Here is a 24724-nt window from a genome sequence, read left to right on the forward strand (position 1 = left end):
AAATTTTCAACCCCCTTTTGAAAAGAGTCGTAAATAAGAGCAATTAAGTTTTTGACACTGGTTTTGAAATTATTAATCAATTAAGAATGAACTCTTCTATGCATTCAATCAAGTTTTAATGGCCAAACTGCCATTTATATTGAATTTAATGGGTGTAAAATGTAGGCTGGAATCAAGAGTTAGCGTGCCTGGTTCTTAATATTATCTGTAAAAGAATTATGCATACAATTAAAAAGTACATGCTACAATTCAGTCTTCATACAGATATTCATTTTAAATAATTTTAATTGGTTTTATAAGTAGCTATTATATTTTCAGTCTTTCGGCATTTCTGATCTCCCATGCATTTAAAATTAATTCATGTCACATTTACACAGCCACAGCTTCTTAGCATAATTTTTTTTTCCCTTACAGAAATTTCTGACAAGTGATTTATAAGTGATTAATTCTTTTACTTATAAGTTGTTTATTCAGGACTTGTACTTCACTGATGCTTTTAACTGATAAATGACTCATTAGGATTTTATATGCAAATGAGGTGCTTGACCTATAAGTGACTTACAAGTCAAGTATTAGCCACTTTTGGTTTATGCACATATTAGTCTTTTATAAGTAACTTATAATCAAGTATTAGCCCCCCATACTTTATGCAAGTATGGGTCACATATAAGTCACTTATAAGTGAAGTATAGCACTGCCTTTAAGATGTTGATTTAGAAGAGAACTTCCTAGGGGTTGCATGATGATCAAAGTTGTGTACATATACATTCAAAGCATACTCGTATGTATCTGCACTTAAACTGAAATAATCAAGTTTCATTTTATGAAAACAAATTCCTTCTCATGTGACATTCTTTGATAATGCAAACTTTATTTATTAATTCAGTTCATGAACAAAAATATTGGACAAAAAGTCATCAAGATTTTTGACCTTGAGGCTTCTTAAAATTCATAAAATCTAAAAGCAACTAAGTTGATTAAAAATTTCAGGCAAAGAATGTTAAAATAAAAAGATGAAGTAAATAGAACCTACTTGTTGTACTGATGTGAAGGCATACTCAAAATGAATTTGAAATTTCCTACAATACATCGTTTCACAGACACAGTAACTTAGTTTCAAATTCTTGTTGTTTATCTCTGCAGAGATAAAGTTTCCGATGGGTTAACTTTCAATACCCACAATGCAACTCGAGAGAAGGCTAGTATAATGTAAAAATTCTAAATCCAAATTTATTTGGTTAATACCATGCTTAATCTTCACTTGTAAGTGAAGTAAAAGTGAAATATTCACCGACACTTGGCTAATTTTCACTTATAAGTGACATATTAACGAAATGTGTTCCTCACTTATACTTATGAGGGGCATTTGAAAAGTTCTGAGAACTGCTTCTTAAATTATTAACCATTTCACGCAAGTTAGTAAGTTTGATACCAATAAAAAGAGCTGGAAAATATTATCGTCATTTTCTTTTATTTATGACGTAATAACTCCAAAAATGACGTCAAAATCTCGATTATTTAGCATACTGAAAAGAAAAAAGTTTTTGTCCACATGAGAACATCGAAAAAGTGCTGTCAAAGGCTTCTTTGAAAAGATATTTCAAAGAAAATTTGCATGGAGGTAGAGTAAGACTGTAAGAATGGTACGTTAAATCAGTAATTTCATTTTTTTAAGCACGGTAATGTTAGGTGTTCACAAAGATTTTTTAGGTCACCTGAGTCACTCAGGTGACCTATTGCTATCTCTTTTCGTCCGTCGTCCATCGGTCGTAAACTTTTGAACATTTTCAGCTTCTTCTCTGGAACCTGCAAACCAATTTCAACCAATTTTGGCATATAGCATCTATGGGTGAAGGGGAACAGAAATTGTGAAATTCGTGGCCCCTGCCCCCCTGGGGCCTGAGGGGTGGGGCCAAAACCATCAAAATTAATGCAATCTTTAAAAATCTTCTTCTCTACTCCTGGGTATTATTGAAACAAATTGAATACATAGTTATGATAAGCAAGGGTGACTCTACCAAAATTGTGAAATTCATGACCCCAGGGTCAGGGGTTCTGGTGCTAGGGTGGGGCTATATAGATTATATAGTGAAAGTGCATTATTTCTTTAAAAATCTTCTTCTCTACTCCTGGGTATTATTGAAACAAATTGAATACATGTTATGATAAGCAAGGGTGACTCTACCAAAATTGTGAAATTCATGACCCCAGGGTCAGGGGTTCTGGTGCTAGGGTGGGGCTATATAGATCATATAGTGAAAGTGCATTATTTCTTTGAAAATCTTCTTCTCTACTCCTGGGTATTATTGAAACAAATTGAATACATGTTATGATAAGCAAGAGTGACTCTACCAAAATTGTGAAATTCATGACCCCAGGGTCAGGGGTTTTGGTGCTAGGGCAGGGCTATATAGATCATATAGTGAAAGTGCATTATTTCTTTGAAAATCTTCTTCTCTACTCCTGGGTATTATTGAAACAAAGTAAATACATAGTTATGATAAGCAAGGGTGACTCTACCAAAATTGTGAAATTCATGACCCCAGGGTCAGGGGTTCTGGTGCTAGGGCGGGGCTATATAGATCATATAGTGAAAGTGCATTATTTCTTTGAAAATCTTCTTCTCTACTCATGGTTATTATTTAAACAAATACATGATTATGATAAGCAAGGGTGACTCTACCAAAATTGTGAATTTCATGACCCCTGGATCAGATGTTCTGATGTTAGGGCGGGGCTCTATTTATTATATATCGAAAATGCTTTAAAAATCTTCTCTGCACCTGGGCATATCAGAGGCAAAAAGAGTAAAAGTTTCAATAAGGAAGGGTATTTTTACCAGATTTTTGAACATGATCAGGACCATTTGGTCAAGTGTTCTGGTCCAGGCCAGGGCTCTATTAATTTGTATTCTACCGAGAGGAGTTATTCCCCTTTGCCATTTAGGTGTGATAATTAATCACTATAAATAATGTACTTGAAAGGTCAATAGAATAAGAGAATTATGCAAGAATTTTTATTGTATAATACAACAAGAGGCCACATCGCTCACCTGAGCACATTGGCTAGGCAAAAGCACAATCAGTTCAGTATTGAAAAGACCGGGGGGGGGGGGGGGGGGCTTGAATTTTAAACTACCTGATGATGCTTTCATGTCAATATAACAAATGGCTTTGTTGTACTTGAGAAGATTTTTTTAAAAAAATTCCCATATATTCCTTTGTAAAAATTTGATCCCTCATTGTGGCTCCTCCCTATCCCAGGGGTCATCATTTGAACAAACTTGAATCTACACTACCTGAGGATGCTTCCATATCAATATGACTAAACATAGCTTTTCTGTTCTTGAGAAGAAATATTTTTTCTATATGTTCTTATGTAAAACTTTCCATCCCCCATTGGGCCCCATCCTACCCCTGGGGGTCATCATTTGAACAAAATTGAATCTACACTACCTGAGGATGCTTCCATATCAATACAGTACAATTCGTTTATTATCATAGTTTATTTGTCAGGCCAAAACTTTATAATAAGCGACTTTTATAATAACCATAGTCGGCTGAAATTCATGTCGGACGGCTGACGATACGACGTTTGTGTAAATTATTGGATGTATTATACATCTTACGTTACATATAATTTCGATTTTTTAGGTTTATTTGAAATACAAGTCAACTGACATATCATTTCACAATATTTACTTACTGTTTCAACTTTTTATTATAAATAAATTCACTTAAATAAAGCTTAATACGCTTCAAACTTAATCTTCTAGATCCCTTGGCATCCATCTTGTTTATTTTGATCTACTTTCATTTTCAATTTATGGTCAATTCAAATTACCAATGTTTCGTTTCGTTTCACATATTAGAGAGGTTAAGCATTTGACCGTGTACGTCTACGTGTACGTGTAAACCTAGAAGTGTTTTTACAAGTACGCGTAACTAACATCACGTTCTGTTTAACAAACTGTACGTGTACCGGTACGTGTAAAACGTCATTTCAACAAGTCAATTTACAATCCTTTTGTATCAAATAATTCTATGACTTTCATTAAAGGAGATACATAAATGTACGTAATAACCTCTCAACATCACAACAAACACCGCCTGAAATATATATATTCTATAATTTGAGTTTAAGAAGCTACACGTTCTTACATCCGTGTACTTATGAATCTACACGTTGTGTACAACTTGTAGAATTACGCGGTATGCAAAACTGATGACGTAAATCGCAGTAAATTAGGGGATTTCCCTAGCTACACGTACACGTAAACGTACACGGTCATCTGCTTAACCTCTCTATTAAATAAATTAACACAGCAACAAAGCATGCATTCAAATTGTTTCTTTTATTCATCCAAAGTAGACATAAAAAAATTACCTATTTACACTTAATGTCGCCGTATAATTAAAATTAATTGATACACTGATGAGCATATGCATTCAAAGCCGCTTGGACAGGCTGGTGAAAGAGTTAATTTCACTTAATTATTCCTTAATTAATCGGGTAGTTTTGTAAACGTAATTAACTATGAACATTGATCCAGACACCAAGCGTAAGAAAGCTTGGGTTAATATTGACACTAAATTTAGTTTCAACACATTTGGTAAAACGTATTTATTACGAACGTACAATTCAGGATTAACATAGGAAGAAAATAAGTTATGAAAAAAAAGAGTTCGTGTTATCCTGTCATGTACTTCATGAAATAAACAGACTCCCTGTCAATCGCTCAGGTAAGTGCACTGAAGTGTGACTAATCTCCCCAGTCTTTCACTATCGGCAAATTTCAAAGTGAAAATCAAGCCATTGTGTATAGACAAGCGACAGTGCATGAACCACAGGTGTAGATAGGTGTTATCTTTTGTTTTGTTGATTGCCCCAAGAGTGAAAAGGTGTGAAAAAAATATTACAGACGGAAATTTTCTACTATAGTAAGCGAAGTGTATACTTTTACCTATGATAATAACAGACGAAATTTATAATGAATTATTAAGAAATGGTTTTGTGTTTCAGATATCTATGATAAAAAAAGAAGTATGATATAAAACCAGTATGATAAAAAACGAATTGTACTGTATGACTAAACATAGCTTTTCTGTTCTTCAGAAGAAGAAATTTTCCTTTATATTTCTATGTAAAACTTTGATCCTCCATTGTGGCTCCGCCCTACCCCCGGGGGTCATGGTTTGAACAAACTTGAATCTACACTACCTGAGGATGCTTCCATATCAATATGACTAAACATAGCTTTTCTGTTCTTGAGAAGAAATATTTTTTCTATATGTTCTTATGTAAAACTTTCCTTCCCCCATTGGGCCCCACCCTACCCCTGGGGGTCATCATTTGAACAAAATTGAATCTACACTACCTGAGGATGCTTCCATATCAAAATGACTAATCATGGTTTGCAGTTCTTCAGAAGAAGATATTTTCATATTTCTATGTAAAACTTTGATCCTCCATTGTGGCTCCGCCCTACCCCCGGGGGTCATGGTTTGAACAAACTTGAATCTACACTACCTGAGGATGCTCCCATATCAATATCACTCATCATGACTTTTCTGTTTCTTTGAGAAGAAGATTTTTAAAGATTTTTCCTATATATTTCTATGTAAAACTTTGATCCTCCATTGCGGCCCCGCCCTACCCCCGGGGGCCATGGTTTGATCAAATTTGAATCTACACTACCTGAGGATGCTTCCATATAAATATGACTCATCATGGCTTGCTGTTCTTGAGAAGAAGATTTTTAAAGATTTTTCCTATATATTTCTATGTAAAACTTTGATCCTTCATTGCAGCCCCGCCCTACCCCCGGGGGTCATGGTTTGAACAAATTTGAATCTACACTACCTGAGGATGCTTCCATATAAATATGACTCATCATGGCTTTGCTGTTCTTGAGAAGAAGATTTTTAAAGATTTTTCCTATATATTTTTATGTAAAACTTTGATCCTCCATTGTGGCCCCGCCCTACCCCCGGGGGTCATGATTTGAACAAACTTGAATCTACACTACCTCATGATGCTTCCATATAAATATGACTCATCATGTCTTTGCTGTTCTTGAGAAGAAGATTTTTAAAGATTTTTCCTATATATTTCTATGTAAAACTTTGATCCTCCATTGCGGCCCCGCCCTAACCCCGGGGGTCATGATTTGTACAAACTTGAATCTACACTACCTCAGGATGCTTCCATATAAATATGACTCTTCATGGCTTTGCTGTTCTTGAGAAGAAGATTTTTCCTATATATTTCTGTGTAAAACTTTGATCCTCCATTGCGGCCCCGCCCTACCCCCGGGGGTCATGATTTGAACAAACTTGAATCTACACTACCTGAGGATGCTTCCATATAAATATGCCTCACCATGGCTTTGCTGTTCTTGAGAAGAAGATTTTTAAAGATTTTTCCTATATATTTCTATGTAAAACTTTGATCCTCCATTGCAGCCCCGCCCTACCCCCGGGGGTCATGATTTGAACAAACTTGAATCTACACTACCTGAGGATGCTTCCATATAAATATGCCTCACCATGGCTTTGCTGTTCTTGAGAAGAAGATTTTTAAAGATTTTTCCTATATATTTCTATGTAAAACTTTGATCCTCCATTGCAGCCCCGCCCTACCCCCAGGGGTCATGATTTGAACAAATTTGAATCTACACTACCTGAGGATGCTTCCATATAAATATGACTCATCATGGCTTTGCTGTTCTTGAGAAGAAGATTTTTAAAGATTTTTCCTATATATTTCTATGTAAAACTTTGATCCTCCATTGTGGCCCCACCCTACCCCCGGGGGTCATGATTTGAACAAACTTGAATCTACACTACCTGAGGATGCTTCCATATAAATATGACTCATCATGGCTTTGCTGTTCTTGAGAAGAAGATTTTTAAAGATTTTTCCTATATATTTCTATGGAAAACTTTGATCCTCCATTGCAGCCCCGCCCTACCCCCGGGGGTCATGATTTGAACAAACTTGAATGTACACTACCTAAGGATGCTTCCACATGAGTTTCATCTTTCCTGGCCCTATGGTTCTTGAGAAGAAGATTTTTAAATGATGCCATTATTTTTTCAGTAATTCCTAATTATCTCCCCTTGAAAGAGGGCGTGGCCCTTCATTTGAACAAACTTGAATCCCCTTTACCCAAGGATACTTTGTGGCAAGTTTGGTTGAAATTGGCCCAGTGGTTCTTGAGAAGAAGTCGAAAATGTGAAAAGTTTACAGACAGACAGACAGACGGACAGACAGACGGACAGACAGACGGACGCCGGACAAAATGTGATCAGAAAAGCTCACTTGAGCTTTCAGCTCAGGTGAGCTAAAAAGTACTTTCATAGTTTTAATGATCAGGTAGACTTGTAAGTAATAGATAAATAAAAATGAGACAAAAATAACTTGTCTTATTAAATGTTCATCAAAGACCAAGAGAGGCCAATGTAACAATGCAACATATTTCAACAAGGAATTAAAGGAGGACAGAAGCACTGATAGTTTGTTTTTATACTGTCTGGTGAGAGTGATAAATGGGGAACAGATTAGAACCTAATTTATGAACTGTTAATGAATATTAGACTAATTATTTTGTTGATCCTGATCACCCTATTTTTCTTGCTTTTGGGCAAAAAAGCTTCACCTTTCAGTTCATTTCATACTCTATGGATCTTCTTAATTGTTGTATTATACTCAGGTGACCGTTAAGGCCCTTGGGCCTCTTGTATTTATATGATATACATGTAGCTGGATTTTCGATCTATTATATAGCTCTCCACAATATTAAATAAAAGATATTCTGCATAAAACTGAAGTGTTACAATGCAGTTTTCCACAAATGTATCCTGAGTACCAGGACTCTTACCGTTAATGAATAAGATGCACTAAAGTCTTCCCCGGGCTTGTTTCTGTGCGCATTTTTTCATATTATTCCAACTTTGGTGATTCAAAACTCACTATTGCTTTTGACTTTCAACTCAAAAAAAATTAATTTGAGTTTCATTGCCATGTACAATCTTATTTATTTTCCATGATGTAAAATTTTCGAACATATTGTGTTATGGTGGGGTTAGAAATTTTGGTTTTTACGAGGAAATATAGGACACTTTTAGCTTAACCTCTCTTGACCTCTAATCATTCCCACAAAATTGGTTAAAACACCTGACGAATTAATGCCAGCAAATTCTGTAACACCGTCCACAATTCTCCTGTGATTGTAAACTTTGAGATTTTCTCACAGCAGCGTCTTTTTTACCCAATATTTTGCGCGAGATTCAAACATTCTATGTTTGACACATGCTTAAACCACCTTAGAAATATAGGGGCTCCTGAATACAACTCCATATGATAGACTGTAGTCTATGTAAACATTTTTCCAGCTGGCAGTTGTGTCCGTTAGCATGCATCTGAGTAATGAACATTCAAAAGTTGACTTTAAAATTTTACTTCACTGAAATTGTGTCTCTTGTTATGTCATTTTAATGGTCAGTATGCTAGAAATTTGAGATTCTGACATAATTTTTGGAGTTATTACGTAATAAAAATTACAGTGACATCACAGTATGTGTTTTTTTTGTGATTTGTCCAATGATATCAAATTCAGTTATTTCCATTAAATGGTTTATATTTTATTAAACAGTTCCCTGAACTTTTCAAATGCCCCTCATACTTTGACTTACACTTATAAGTGAATCTCAAAACTTATAGTTGACTTATAAAACTTTGTAAGTTGAAGCATCTTGGGTCCTCAAAAAATGTCAACTGAAAAGTAGGTCACTGTGGCCTACTTTTCAATTTATATGACTATAATTAAATATTTCAGGTACTAATTGGCTTAGAATCATCAAACTTTGTCATTTCATGTATCATGGGTCTTTGGAATAGGTTGACTGAAAAGTAGGTCACTGTGACCTACTTTTGAAAATTTATGGCTTTAATTAAATTTTTAAGGTACTAATTGGCTTAGAATCATTAAAATTGTCAGTTGATGCATCTTTGGTCCTCGGAGTACAACAACTGAAAAGTAGGTCACTGTGACCTACTTTTAAAAATTTATGGCTATTTAAATATTTCAGGTACTAATTGGCTTAGAATCATCAAACTTTGTCAGTTGATGCATCTTGGGTCCTCGGAGAAGGTCGACTGAAAAGTAGGTCACCGTGACCTACTTATCAATTTATATGACTATAATTAAATATTTCGGGTACTAATTGGCTAAGAATCATCAAACCATGACCTACTTTTGAAAATTTATGGCTTTAATTAAATATTCCAGGTACTAATTGGCTTAGAATCATCAAACTTTGTCAGTTGATGCATCTTGGGTCCGCAGAATTAGTGGACTGAGAAGTAGGTCACCGTGACCTACTTATCAATTTATATGACTATAATTAAATATTTTGGGTACTAATTGGCTAAGAATCATCAAACCATGACCTACTTTTGAAAATTTATGGCTTTAATTAAATATTTCAGGTACTAATAAGCTTAGAATCATCAAACTTTGTCAGTTGATGCATCTTGGGTCCGCAGAATTAGTGGACTGAAAAGTAGGTAACTGTGACCTACTTATCAATTTATATGACTATAATTAAATATTTCGGGTACTAATTGGCTAAGAATCATCAAACCATGACCTACTTTTGAAAATTTATGGCTTTAATTAAATTTTTAAGGTACTAATTGGCTTAGAATCATTAAACATTGTCAGTTGATGCATCTTGGGTCCTCGGAGTACAACAACTGAAAAGTAGGTCACTGTGACCTACTTTTAAAAATTTATGGTATTTAAATATTTCAGGTACTAATTGGCTTACCCCTGCGAGAGTATCAAGAATAATTCTTGAACTTCTAAGAAAAGTTCATGAATTATATTCTTGAATCTGCTCATGAAATATTCATGAAGATCCTATGAAGTTAAAATTGGACACTAATGATTTCATGAATTTTATTCATGAAAACCAAGTTCAAGAATATTCAAGAATAGTGGGTTGTTCATGAATTACTTACTATCTTGAAAATTCATGAACTTCCTTATAGAATTCATGAAATCATAGTGTCCTGTGAATTTTAGCTTCATTAGATCTTTCATGAACATTTCATGAACTTTTTAAGAATATTATCTTGAATTACGTAATTTGACAGAAGGCCAAATTGGCAAAACCACTGTGAGTACCCTCAAAATACATGTACATAAACATTCTATTTAAAAATTTGATAATATATAAATAATGTCTACAATGTTCTAAACTAAATGCTATGTATTAAATTAATTCATTGAATTTATAAATGTATACAGCTTTTACCCAACACACTCTTAAACAATTACATGTACAGCCTGGATCAGTTTCAGAATCTTAAACAACGCTTGTGTTCTTCTTATGGCACGTTCAAGTAAGTCAGATGCCTGTGGTGCATTTGTTATCCCTGTCAACTTTGCTTCTTGACATTCCAAAAATGAATTTTTCTCTATGGGTGTCTGCTGGATCACTCACTAATTCATCCAAAATTGAAATCCATCCTTTAAATCATGACGTGGTTTTTTTCTAGCTCTTTTACAATAGGCCTTGTTTTTCATTTCACTCTCCCTGAAATTACATATACATGTATATAAATGATATGCCAAATAGAAATAAATATTACAGGGAACAGGATACTTTTAAATAATATGGAAATTGTGGTGATGCTGCAACTGGAGGCCAGAAAAAAATATAGGAATTACCTGTCTTTTATACAGAATACTTGGTCTTTAATTTATAAAGAGTCAGGAATCCTCAGAGACGAGTCAAAGTCAATTTGTTCTAATCAGTAAAGAAAATTTAGAAATGATTTTAGTTTCAATTTAGAATCAAGTTTCCTTTTTTTCTTCAATTTGAGCTAGTCCATGGGCACACGGGGGTGTGTATGCCCACCCCCCTCCCCTTCCATTTTTTATTATAAAATTAAAAAAAAATATTCTGAGACAAAAACACACAAGTTTTTAAAAATAAATTTTTAAAATATATTTCATTAAAATTCATTTCATTTAACAATGACTGAAATTATATTTCTCTCCAAGTTATTTTTTTTTTAAATCACGTTTGTTTGGCATGCGTGCAACAAGTGTGCTAATCAACAAATTTGGAACCTAAATAATTAAAGAATTATGTTCTTACCACATGCTTTCTGTATTGCAGTCCTTCCTTTCGATGAATATAATAGTTAACACTCCATTTAAAAAATGTTGACAGAATCTAGATCTATCGACAATCTTCTGACAATGCAATGCACATCTTCCTTCCTTTCAATCTATTGAAAATTTGGCGCTCGCGTTACTGCTTAACTAATCAGTAATGATGTTATAAATCAGCTACCAGAAGCGTCCAATCAAACGACGTTTTCTAAAAACGATTGAGGTTGCGATTCAAATCATACCCGTAATATTCATTGGCCGCCAATGATTCTTGTTTGGGGTACCTTGTAAAAAATGGTAAATATATAGGCCTAGTTAATCGTGGACTGGTACTATTAAATAAAGTTTTACTTTTTTCATTATATTTATGCCAAGGTTTCTACAAACTTTAAAAAATCTTTGAATAAAAAGGGTGTGAAAAATTATTGATAGGAATTGCCTCGCCACCCGCTAAAAAGATGGCGGCTTTTTTGTTTTTTGGTGGGCGATAGAAGTTTGTAAACTTGAGAATATACAATATAGACTGCATTGGAGGTTATATTTTAAATGCACACCATCCAAACAACATCCACAGAAAGACCAGCACTGTTCCGCCTGCATTCATCAGCTCACAACATGAGTAAGTTTTCATCTGTTTTATACATGTTACAATCGCGGGATGGATATCGGGTGCACAACCTGCAAGGTTGTTGTTTCATATGTTCTTAAATTAATTATATTTTTATGGCCCTATTTATTGTTTGGTTTGTTCGAATTTCAAAATGAGATTGGCAAGGCATTTGCTTTTTTCTCAAGAATGAAACGAGGGAGATAAAATACGATTTAAAATTATATATACAGTATTGTTAGTTGACAGAGTTTGACACAATCCGTGTCCTCACAGATTACTTAGTAGGTAAAAAGTACCGATATTATGTGGAAATATTTTTATAAAGTATTTAAACTTGATATTTTTTTTAATTATCTAGCTTATTGAATTCAGGGAAAACGATTGTGTTTCTATTTATACATCAAAATTATTCACATAAATTGAAACTTAAGTCATCACAGGCATACTAGACATATAGATTACCTACTTTGAAACTATGCAGATAGTTGCTGAATGTTTTGTTTGTTTTTGTTTTGTTTTTTGTCAATGTCTATTCATTTAAAATATAACTTTCATTAAGAGCGTACAATTTTTACAGGTCTAACAAAGAAACAACTAGAACTGAAATATCCCAAAAGACTGAAGAATCAGCGGCAAGAATCAGCTATGTTTATCAATGAAGGAGAATTAACAGGAATATGATTCTTATGGAACCAAGTTGTTTTGGATCTTCTCATGCAAGCACACAATTTGAAACTGACATCATAGACAAGACTAATATGATATCTTTTCAGATGATCGGCAACATGTTTATTAACTTCACAATTTTTATTTTCTACTTTAAGATGTTACCTTATAAAAAAATTAATATACAATATGTTTTAAATTTTAGAACCATTTATGCCCATGAACAAAAATGTTGCAACAGGCATGGAGGCTTTTTTAAATAATAAATTATAAGTTTTAGGGATCAAATAGTATTTTTTTTTTAACATACTGGACTGTGAGTGATGGTTATCATTACTTGAAAACATTGATGATTCATGTATTTCTTAAATGGACATGAGAAAATACAATTCATTTTAATGTGTATGTACCACAATTGTATACATCTTTTGCATTTTAATACGTAAATTTACGTAAATTCCCTGATTTGCAACTTATTACTGATAGTCTATAATGATGTTAAAAAAAATCCAGCAAGCTTTTCTGTCTATTTAGTCTTTCCATTTCAACATTGAACAGTATTGTAATACATGTATTGTTAAGCAATTACCAATGGAGAACACTCAGTTAATTAAAATTGTACTTAAAATTCAATATCAATAAATTTGAATCAATATAGAATTTAAATTGTATTGAGTCATGAATAATCATGAATAATCATGAAACTTGTGTTGCTGTGTAATGTTGAAGATTTTCGAATTTCATAAAGGTTCATCATTGTTCATGAAGTGTAAATTTTTTTCAGTATGAATGTGTTCATGATTAAATTCATGAACTACTTTTATGAAACTATTATGAATCTTTTATGAGCATTCATGAACAATGATGAACAACTCATAAAAGTTCTTTTAGTCATGAATATCATCTCGCAGGGGTAGAATCATCAAACTTTGTCAGTTGATGCATCTTGGGTCCTCGGAGAAGGTCGACTGAAAAGTAGGTCACCGTGACCTGCTTATCAATTTATATGACTATAATTAAATATTTCGGGTACTAATTGGCTAAGAATCATCAAACCATGACCTACTTTTGAAAATTTATGGCTTTAATTAAATATTTCAGGTACTAATTCAGGTCGGATTTTCCTTGTTCAAATATATTTAAATATGTGCAATGAACTGGCCTCAACTATTTTAGATATAAAACTAATATATCTTAAATTTACACTCACTGAACAATCTGTTTCTGTAGACAGATTATTTTCAAATCAGGACCCTTTTAGGTGTCACAAATTACAAGCACAATTGATACAATTACCATTAAGCATAGACAGACTTACTCAACTTCAATATACAGGTAAACTTCGTTATCTCGACATCGACGGGACCATCGGAAAATGTCGAGATATCCGAGGTGTCGAGATATCAGAGTTGAGACTTGACGTCCAAGATTTCATTGCATAGCAAAACAGACAAGCTTATTATATGTACATGACTTTAGTATAGACTGTATCTCAACATATTTCAGAATTCCCTTATTTTTATTAAAAATCTAAGAAGTTATTTTAAAAATCTTGTTTATAAAACGTGTTCTTTATCAAAATCTTTCTAAATTCACAAAGTTTCAGCACAAAGTTACAGCATTGAGCTGCATTCGCGTGTAACTTGCCTTTTCGTCAGAACAGGATACGAAATGCGCTCTATAAACTTCGAACCGTATAAAGTCGACATCCGATATACGGTAAAAAAAATGAAATACGGATTATTTTTTTCTTATTTCATTCAGGAAGAATGTACATTAAAACTAATTTTTTTAAAGAGATTTGAGTATCTAAACTAACGTAGTGTTGTTACAAATGCACGAATTACGGCTGATTCGGTCAATCCTGTCGTTAATTGGATTGTTTCCTGTTGAATACATTTTAACTACAAAATATGATTAAAAATTTTTTTTTTTTAATTCCTTAGTTTGAATTTTTCAATGTGTTTGTTATTCATTGTAATTTAGTTATCTTTTTCAAATTTAAAAGTTATGTTACGTTTCGATATAAATTACATTCTGAACATTTACGCAGAATCGTGTAGATTAAGCAATGATATTACCCAAGCTCAATTAACTTCTCAAAGACGCCGAAGGGGCTTGGGATTCACCTACAAACACAGTCTATAAAATTAATTGAGCAGCGTGCAGTCAAACATGGGTGTGAAAGGTGTGAAACTTTGACGACGTCGAGATACCCAGAGTCGTCCGTGCGTGACGAGCGACCCTATCTGACAAACAGTTAGGTTCAGTAGAGCAGAAAATTGCCGATGTCGACATATGCCAGGTAAATTTTGCTCTTGGGACTGGGAATATACGTCGAGATAACCCGGGTTGTCGACATTACCGAGGTCGACATATCAGAGTTTTTGCAAATCATTTATATAGTAAATACTGCCGGGACCGCGGAAGGATGTCGACATATCCCAGGTTGTCGACATATCCGATGTCGAGATACCGAAGTTTACCTGTATACAAAAACATGTAATGTAGATTATTTTATATACACATAAGCACAGACATAATTATGTGTATATAAAATAATCTACATTACATGTTTAAAGTTGAGTAAGTATTACACTATTAGTATATATGAAAGTAATATTGATAATTAACATATCATGTTTAAAGTATCATTATTTCATGGGAAAATATTATCTACAATATGTTTTATTATTATTCTAACTCAGCTGTTAGGTTTTTTATTAAATTACTCTGGAAAGAGAGGGTGTAGAATGATGCTGAAAAATTAAATTTAGATATGGGCAATATACGGATACTTCAAGCACTGCAACATTTTGTTGTTATGTTAAAGACGACAAATCGTTAATGGAGAGATAATGATCCATGTCAATTATGAAAATATTATTTCTAACACGTTTTTTTATCAATTAGTATAGAAATACATGTAAGAACTAGTTCTGAGAATTATAAAAAGTACTGTGGATATCCACTTATTAATTAAATATCTTTGGAGCAAATTAAATTGATAGTGTGGTTAAAAAACATTTATTTAAATATAATATACTATATTTTTTTCTAACTTTATATGCCCCCCCCCCTTTCCATCTAAATCGGTTACTTGGTCAGTATTTCCAGTATATTTTAATTATTATTTAAAAAGAAGTTGACGCGTTTTGTACCCCAAAAATTTCGGTATCAAAAGAAACATGCATCTAAAAAAGTCATTAAACAATAGAAGTTCAAAATGTACACATGCTGATGGTGGTATTTTAAATTGGCCTGAGAGTATGTTTCAAATTCCTTCTAAGTGTTTATGCCCAATGTATTTTATTTTTTTATTTTTTTTTTTTTTTTGGAAAGTTGGAATCAGATCTAGAAATGATAAAAAATGTTTAAATTTCTTGGAAATACAACAGTGTAGCAATTCGCCTTTGGTGTGACAAGACTTTTATAGCCACTATCCAAAAGGTTAGGGGTCATACGATATGTAAATTTAAGATATTACTTTATTTCCCTTAAGTTACAATATCTGTTGATGTCAAAGTTAAATAATTGATTCAGTATTAAGGTCTACCAGATGGCTTGGCTAATATCACATTGTTATTAATCCCTTTGAAGTATAATTAGTTAATCTCTCAAGTCAATTAAGTTGCCTAATTATCTATTCTTAAGGCATGACAGGTGTGACAACAATTATCACTCTACCTGTCCATGTCACCTACTCATTCATTGAAAAGCCAAATTGAGTAAATCAAATAATTACTAGATTTACTCTAAAACAAAATATATATTGAGAAAAGAATAGTAGTTTAGAGAGAGTAGACAGAGGACAGTTAGTCATAGTGAGTGATAAAGAGAGTTAGCTTGAGTTAGGGCATGCAGCTAGCAGACCCAGTCTTAGATGTGTATATATAATGTACAGATTCCTGTAATAAAGACTGGAAAAGACATTTCTACTTATGTCTTAATCCTTGAAGGTTTTATGTCAAGGACAGTAACCAAGTCTTATGGTTACTGCGTGACCAAGTGTTGTAGGGTGCACTACTTATTCCGGGTGGACCCCTACCCTCCCCGAGCAGCGGTCATACTTTCACACCTGCACAGTGTCAAATGATTTTGATTGACAGGACAAGCACGTGGACTTCGTGTGAACTTGAAGCAGGAAAAAAAGCGATTATGACTGTCAAACAAAATGAATTTGTTGATTAAAAAAAGGGGGTTAATTTCACTGCCTGATATATTTAGATAAAAATTAGGAATTTTTGTTTATACAGGTATACATGCATTTGTGGAAAAGGGGGGGGGGGGAGGGCTAAAATGGAAATCTCTCTCTCTCTCTCTTATTTGTCCATTTAATCAAAACTATGACAGCATATTACTTAAATATCAAGTTCTGAAATTTTAATCTATAACAAATAATATGAATGCTTCATTGTATCTAATCATGGGGAATTGTCTACAGATATGTGTAGAAGTCTGCTTAATGAATCATCATTAAAAAATGAAAAGACACATGAATATATATTATTGCATTAAATTTTTAAAAAATATGAAAGTATTTATGCAATACTTCCACAGACCCTTGCAAAATATTTTTATTTTCATTCTCATTATTTTACACGGAATCGCCTTGACACGGAAATACATTTTTGTTACAACCATTGCACTTCATTCTATAAGTTAGTAATATCTTCTTCGAAAGTCATTATTTGTAATGGTTTTATATATCAAATAAGAATAAACATATTTATTTTACAACTAGAATAATTTAATCTTTTAAACTACAGCGTTCGGTAACAATTACAATGTTTTACAGCGATAAAAATCGTGTGATTAAACAGCTGAATTTAAACATTGTGTGATTAAACAGCTGAATTTAAACATCATATATATGTGCAGAAAACATAGCATTCACTCACCGTTCAAGTGGGAAAGTAGAACGTTTCAGGGACTGTAGTTTAAAACTACACAACAAGCATAATAAGGAATGGAAAAATCATTGACATCTTTGTATCAAGGGTGACATGATTTTAATATTTCCTACTTGCACTTTAAACTGTTTATGATAATTTAACAATGTTTGACGGGCATATTATTCGCTGTGGCTGCAGTGCACTTTATTTTGTTTTTTCTGCAATGTATACTGGACTAATGTTCATGAAATCAAGCATGTTGTCACAAAATTATTGTTTACAGCATCTGCATTCTTAAAAGTATATTGTACATTTTGCAATATTTAAGCAATTGTCCTTTTAATTATTAATGAGAAAACTAACCCAAAGACATGTTAATTTTTTATATAGATTTCTTAAAAATGACCTAAGGGGAAACATTTCATCTGCACCATTTAAAAGTTAATGATATTTTTGGAAACAAAATCTTGCCTGAAAATGAGTCAAAAATGACATTTTCCCAATAGAATTCAATAGAATAACATCAAAAATGTTACAACATCAATGGCAGGTTTTGGATTTAATTATATACACATAAACGATGCAGATGAATTTTATAAAACTTTCAGAGAATGTAAAACAAAAGCTCAGGATTCATTTAACTAATTTTGATGGTATGTTTTCAGAAAATTTTAAAAGTTCTGCATCCTGTGACCTAAGTTAAAGGATTATTAGAAAAATTTGTTTCTCAACTCTCTAATTTGAGGAAACTATATTTGCATGTATAGCAAATGATGTATATACAGTATAATTTGTCCAAACCGGCTTCCATTGGTTCCATAAAAATTGGCCAGATTGGACAAAATATACAGAGACTTTACATATATATCAAGCGAGGGTTTAGCAAATTTAAAGGTGTGTTCAACATAACCATAAAAACCATTATTTACGATTTCATAATTATTGAATTGACATTTTAATTTTTACATACAAATTACATCTTCCCTTCATATATTATGGCACCATTTTTCGATTCCGATTTATATTTTGATTTGTAAGTTGTGTACTTATTATATTGTCATTCTTGTTATATGTTGTGATATGGAGTTGAAAGCAAGTAAAATGTGTAAGTATTTAAAAAAAATTAATTGTAACTAAACCTTATATTTTTTCAAATGGGCTCTGTTGCCGCCGGGTTTTAGGTCGTCTCATGGCACTTAAGTAAACACATGTTGGCACATCTACTACGAAAGTGTTAATTGCATTGAAGTGATTCAGGTAATATTATGTGGTCGAATTGGAGGAAATAATTATTGTTAATTTTGAGCAGTTGGGACCAATATGGCTGTTTGGAATACAGAATAGACAGTATCCGGACTACATGGAATTTTTTATTATAAATTTGTTAAGGAAGTGCATGGGACTAAAATTTAAAGCCAAAATGGACAAAATTCCGGAGTACTCAGAATCAGGATTAGACGAATTTTACTGTACCGTATTTGGCTGAATATAATACGCACTTTTTTCCCAAAATAATTTTCTGTGAGAAAGGGGTGCGTATTTTACACCACAATGGGATTTTGATAGGTTTTTCTTTCATGTGAAACACGGCTATCATTCGCGCATACCGTAGTATTACCTAGAGACTTAGGCAGACTTAGAGATTTCTTGCTGTTTATCGCCGTATTTAAAACTTTGGAAAGTTATTGTTGGAATGTAGGCTTGTTAAAAAAGTTATATTTATAACCTTTTGATAGTTAAATTAAATTTAAAAGCAAGTTAAAATTAATTTGAGCTGCATGTTCATCGTCTGCGTGTAGGCCGCCATTAACGATGTTATTTATAGATGTTCACACATTCCTTTGCCACGTGCTTCCGTAATCATAGTACACATGTACCTAATCAGTCAGACACTCGGTCAAAAAAGTAATGTCATTTTTTAATAAAATACAATACAATAAAATTTATTTTATGTTTTAAATAACTCAGTGAAAATTCATTTCAACATAAACACCCCTCTATACGTCCCAATGAATGGAAGCCAATGTTGTGAACACATGCGCTTGACACTTGATAATTATCCCTCAACACCCCTCCAGGCAATTCAATTGTTTACCGACTCCAAATCATTGTTTTTACAGTTAGAGCACTGATTATTTAATGCCCTTATTAATGGCTTTGATTAATTTCTTTGTTAAAAATCGGGGGTTGGTTTCTGATCTTTCGTATGTAAAAGCGTGTGTTGATTACGACACATTAAACAGTTTGTCACAGATAGTCGAGCGGATTTACTTCTTTACTAAATTTAAATATAACTCAAATGCTTTTGTCCAGATAATTTACATATTTAATTACAATAAATGTACAAATATACAATATCCGTTGTTTGTCCTATAATGGGTTTTTGTCCTTCCGCGCCTTCCACTCCACCGGCTAGAGGAAGATCTCTAGGGCCTCTCTATTACACATCATTATGGGAGGGCGGACACACTGAAGGCACCTGGTGGCCTCTCCATACAGTCTCTACATTTACTATGGATGGATGGAACCTCAGAAAAGCTGGACCATTGCACACAAAAAAAATACAAAGTAAGCCCTGGAAAACAACTGGTACTCGGTGTAACTATCAATGCTGGTTACAAAAGTTACAAAACATATCTGAGAGGGGTAAAAGCGTCCTCCTCTCTGGACTGCCGTGTCCAAAAAAACTTGCACGGACTGGCAGGTTTTAAGGTCCAGTGAACTGAGGTTCAGTGAAGGATATGTACAGTAATAACACATTTAAAACGAAGGGGTTCCCCACGGGATATTTACATGAAATTTAAAATACATTACCAAAAGTATGATAGGATGATTTTAATGTGACACAGTTAAACGCTTGTTAAATTTAATTTCACTTTATCTTTTATCGGCCTCGTGTTAAAATGATTGAGAGTCAAAAAAGGAAATATGAAGTATGTTGAAACTTAAGTGTTATCATTTACTCGTGCTCTGTAGAAAATAAGATATCCACGAAGATTACCTCGATGCATGAAGACATATATCCCACCATTGTACATCATTTTTCACAGCATTGGAGGTGTGTTGATAACAACACTTTACACGCTTGTTAAATTTTGATTTTATTTTTATAACATCAGCTTTTATTTAATTAATTAATTTCAAGTTCAAAAGAGGAAATCGTAGTCTATGAATACTTTGATGATGAAATATCGCTTGCCCTGTTAAATATACATAATTTTCAATATGATTACCTTAAACTAAAAATAAATATGATAACTGTTAAACTTGCAACAATTATCTCGTGCTTTGTTGAAATAAAATTATTTCCACAAAGAATAGTTAGTATACGGCGACGTATAATTTCAACATCACCGTATGCTAAAAAAATTAATAATAAACTCTGTTAATACTTTAATGCAACATTATCTCGTGCTTTGTTAAAATAAATAATTTCCTCCAGATTGCCGCAATATGGAAAGTCAAGATTAAGAAATAAAAACGCATTTGAATAAAATATCGTGTTCTGTAAATTTTCGGCACTTTATCTCCACGCCGATTTTCATAGCAAATTACCGCAATTTTCAAAAGTTCAGAACACCGCTTGGTAAAATTTTCTGCTGCGTATAATACAACCGAACTGAAACCCCCAGTTTCAGGCTCAAAAAGGGGGGTGCGTATTTTACACCAATGCGTATTATATTCGGCCAAATACGGTAAATAGTAAAATTCTGAGGTATTTTGAAATGTAATTATGGAGATTTGCTTTACCTTAAAAATTGATAAATTGAATATGCTTCATGCTCGATACAATAATGATTTGATTAAAATTGTAGAGAAAAAGCCCAGAAGAGATGGCATCTTTCTTATCCAAGATAACATTTTGGTGGTTTACCAGGTGAGATTTTATTGGGTCACCTGAGGCAAAGGCTCAAGTGAGCTTTTCTGATCACTTTTTGTCCAGCATCCTTCTGTCAGTCCATCTCTCTTTTTGCAAACTTTTCACATTTTTAACTTCTGAAGAAGCACTAAGCCAATTTCAGCCAAACTTGCCACAAAGTATCCTTGAGTAAAGGGATTCAAATTTTTATAAATGAAGGGCCACATCTTCTTCAAAGAGGAGATAATTATGAAATAGCATAAAGTTAATGGCATTTTTAAAAAAATAAGAGATTTATTGCAAGAAATTTTATTATATAATATACACTTATCCACTGGTTGTGAGTGGGATAGCTCTTTTATCAAACCCGCGACAGGAACTATTCCCCGAGGGCTTGCCCGAGGGGAATAGTTCCTGTCAAGGGTTTGATGAAAGAGCTATCCCACTCACAACCAGTGGATAAGCGTTTTATTATACTGATGTATATCATAATTTCTGAGGGTTTGTTTTACCTGATACTACAGCTTCATAGGCAAAACATGAAAAGAATTATTATAATAGCTTTGGACAAGTATTTGGAATAAGGTAACACTGCTAGAATGAGCTGAAATCTTGATGACGTCACAATGCTACTGAAGTCAGGACGACATCATCAGTCTATAGACTGATTATAGGAAATCAAAATTGGCGGCAAAAATTGCATGAAAATTTTCCGAGGGGTGGATAGCACAAACTATACCCCGGGGTATAGCTTTGCTTTGCGTGGAAATTTTCAGACTATAAAAGATAGTTATTTTACCTTCTTAACTTTATATAGGAAACATTTTAACAGAAGTATATAATAATACAAAAAGTACTTCCATAGTTTTAATGATTAGGTATAGACTTGTAAATAATAGATAAACGAAAACGAGACAAAAATTAACTATTAAATGTTCTTTAGAGACCAAGAGAGCTACGTCAATGTGAGAGGTAAAAAGTTACTGTACTGAAGTTCTAATATTTATTTAATGGTGTGAATGCTGATAGTGATAAATTGGGACAAGCAGAATTAACATTATTCAGTGATTTTTGGGGGGTCAAAATGCCACCGATATTCAGCTGTTTCCCCTCACAAAGATTAGCTATTTTTCCCCAAATATTAGTATATTTTCCCCTATTTCAAACATACGAAAATTATGTTTTAATTTTGAACAAAATTTATTAAATTTGCTGACAGAGTAAATACGTTTTTATTCTTCAAGTCCATGCAAATGCAGCCGATTTTTTAAAGAATGTGTAAAATAATGCAGATATCTACCAGGTATATAAGCAGATAAGTAGCTTATAATATTCTCTATGAATTGGTAAATAGTTCCCAGATACAAGTCATGTTGCATGTTGACATAATGATTTTCGTTTGACCGCCATTATTACATAGTTGGTCAGGCTAATAACAGGAAATGGACAACACATAAGGTTTCACTAAAATCGGGGAAAAAACAAACGGTAAAGACAATAAACTTGATTATTAATATAAGACAGATTACTAGATTATGAGTCTAAATGCTGGTTATTTTTTTTTTTATGAAATTAGATAAAGCAATTCCAAGAAAATAGAAGCTACAAGATGTGACTAATATAAGCCATGTTCACATTCAATAAAATATTGATGTTAATTTTTTCAAATGATTATTTTATGAATTTAAATCAAATTCAAAGTTAAAATCAAACAAAATCTGTTGTTGTTACTTAGTTTGATTATTTGATGTATTTTTTAGCATTCTAATTTACTATAAATGATTTTTCCCAAATTGAGGAAAATGTCGCTAATTTTTCCCAATTCAAAAGGAGGGGGTGGTGGTTAAAAAAAAAAAATCACTGTTATTATTTGTTACCAAGTACCAGACTAATTATTTCATTGATCCTGATCATCCTGTTTCTCTTACTTTTGGGCAACAAAGCTTCATCTATCAGTTTATTTTTATACTTCTATGGATCCTCTAAATTGTTGTATTATACTCTGGTGACTGTTAAGGTAAGGTTTGTATTTTTTTAAAATTGTACATATGTCATATATCAATTTATTTGGGAAGAATAGCTTCATCATTTAACACGATTTCAAAAGATATTGCCCATCCGTTTTTTCAAATGAAAGGTATTAAATGTTATGTGGTTTACATGAAATATATTTGTGAAAATTAAACTTTAATTTCAAAAAGAATGACAGTAAAACTCTGACTTTTTCAACAATAAACTATTTTTTTAAAATATTGGTTGTTTACAACTCCCCCTACATTTTGGCTAGTAACTTTTTACTTGGGGCTAGTAACTTTATTGCTGCCACTAGCCCATGGGCTAGTGCTTAATTTTTGTAATTGCACACCCCTGCTATTTCCCTGAAAAGATACTACTTCCCTCATCTGAGGACTACTCCCTGAAAAATTGGAGCTACTCCCTGGGACTACTCCCTCATGAATATTTATTTATAATTTTAACCAATGAAAATGAACGGTGGGTGGAGCATTCAAGAAATCTCGAGTCTGTGATGTAATGTTATTAGCAATGTAACTATGACGTCAAAACATTTCGACATGCGATGTCAAAAACATACTGGAATTTTAACAAAATGAAGACAACGATAATCCTTCAAAGTGTCAGTGAAATTATTTTATATTTTTTAATAATTTTATTTTCCTCGGTATTAATGCATTAGTTATCTTACAATATTTTTAATCACATGCATTTGTGACTATTTATATGCCTCTGTATTGTTTCAAAAAATGTCTGAGTCTCTAGTTTAATAAATCTCCCATGATTGTTACAGTATATTAAAACAGTTATGGAATTGGTACTCTAGAAATATCAAATTTATTGTTCCCCTTGGCAGGAAACTATTTCTCTTGGCAGATTTGCTGCCTTGGGAAATAGTTTCCTCCCTTGGAGAACCATAAATTTTGCTATTTCCCGCATACCCATTCCATAACTGTATACTAGTGCATTTGCAGTTTCATCCCAAAATAACTAGTCAGCCTGTGGGCTAACTAATAAATGACCAAATAGTGGCTTGTCTTAGATATTCATTAATCTGTAGCATTTGGTTATGACATTTTAGAAAGTCAGTTGTACATCTTGTGTAATGAAGTATTGCAACTATGTCGTTCCTTGATGACGGAAACGTTTAGCACCTATCTTGCTTATACGTTCCATAGATATTGATTGATTAGTCAGGCAAGCTTTTTGAAAAGCTATTACTTGTCAGTCACTTATAAGTGGTTTATAAACCACTTATAAGTTTCTATTGTTTTTTTTTCTGTAAGGGATATGCTTCCCATAGAGTAAATAGGAATATGTCAACAAGTCTAGTCTTTGTAAAGTTGTATCTTAGAAAGGTTGATTCTTTGCATTGGGCGACCTCAATGGTTTTGAGAAAAAAGTATCAACCTGTCCTCCATAAAATATGGCAGAAAGGAACTTAATAAATCCTCTTCTCAAGAACAGCAAAGCTATGATTATTTTTATTGATG

The 24724-nt window shown here is 33.0% G+C and overlaps 1 protein-coding gene across 4 annotated transcripts in view; it reads left to right on the forward strand.

The window, feature by feature from the left end:
* LOC133190567 (multidrug resistance-associated protein 1-like) overlaps window positions 1-24724 on the forward strand; it is a 962792-nt gene that overhangs the window by 110563 nt on the left and 827505 nt on the right. For all 4 annotated transcript variants that reach the window (XM_061326266.1, XM_061326267.1, XM_061326268.1 and 1 more), the window contains exon 6: window positions 21175-21236. In XM_061326266.1, coding sequence (XP_061182250.1) covers window positions 21175-21236 — 62 coding nt within the window. The remainder of the gene's footprint in view (window positions 1-21174; window positions 21237-24724) is intronic.

This window comes from Saccostrea echinata, unplaced genomic scaffold (genome assembly GCF_033153115.1).
Source record: "Saccostrea echinata isolate AGI-Se365-2 ecotype Australia unplaced genomic scaffold, CSIRO_AGI_Sech_v1 ptg000022l, whole genome shotgun sequence".
NCBI classification, from domain to species: Eukaryota; Metazoa; Mollusca; class Bivalvia; order Ostreida; family Ostreidae; genus Saccostrea; species Saccostrea echinata.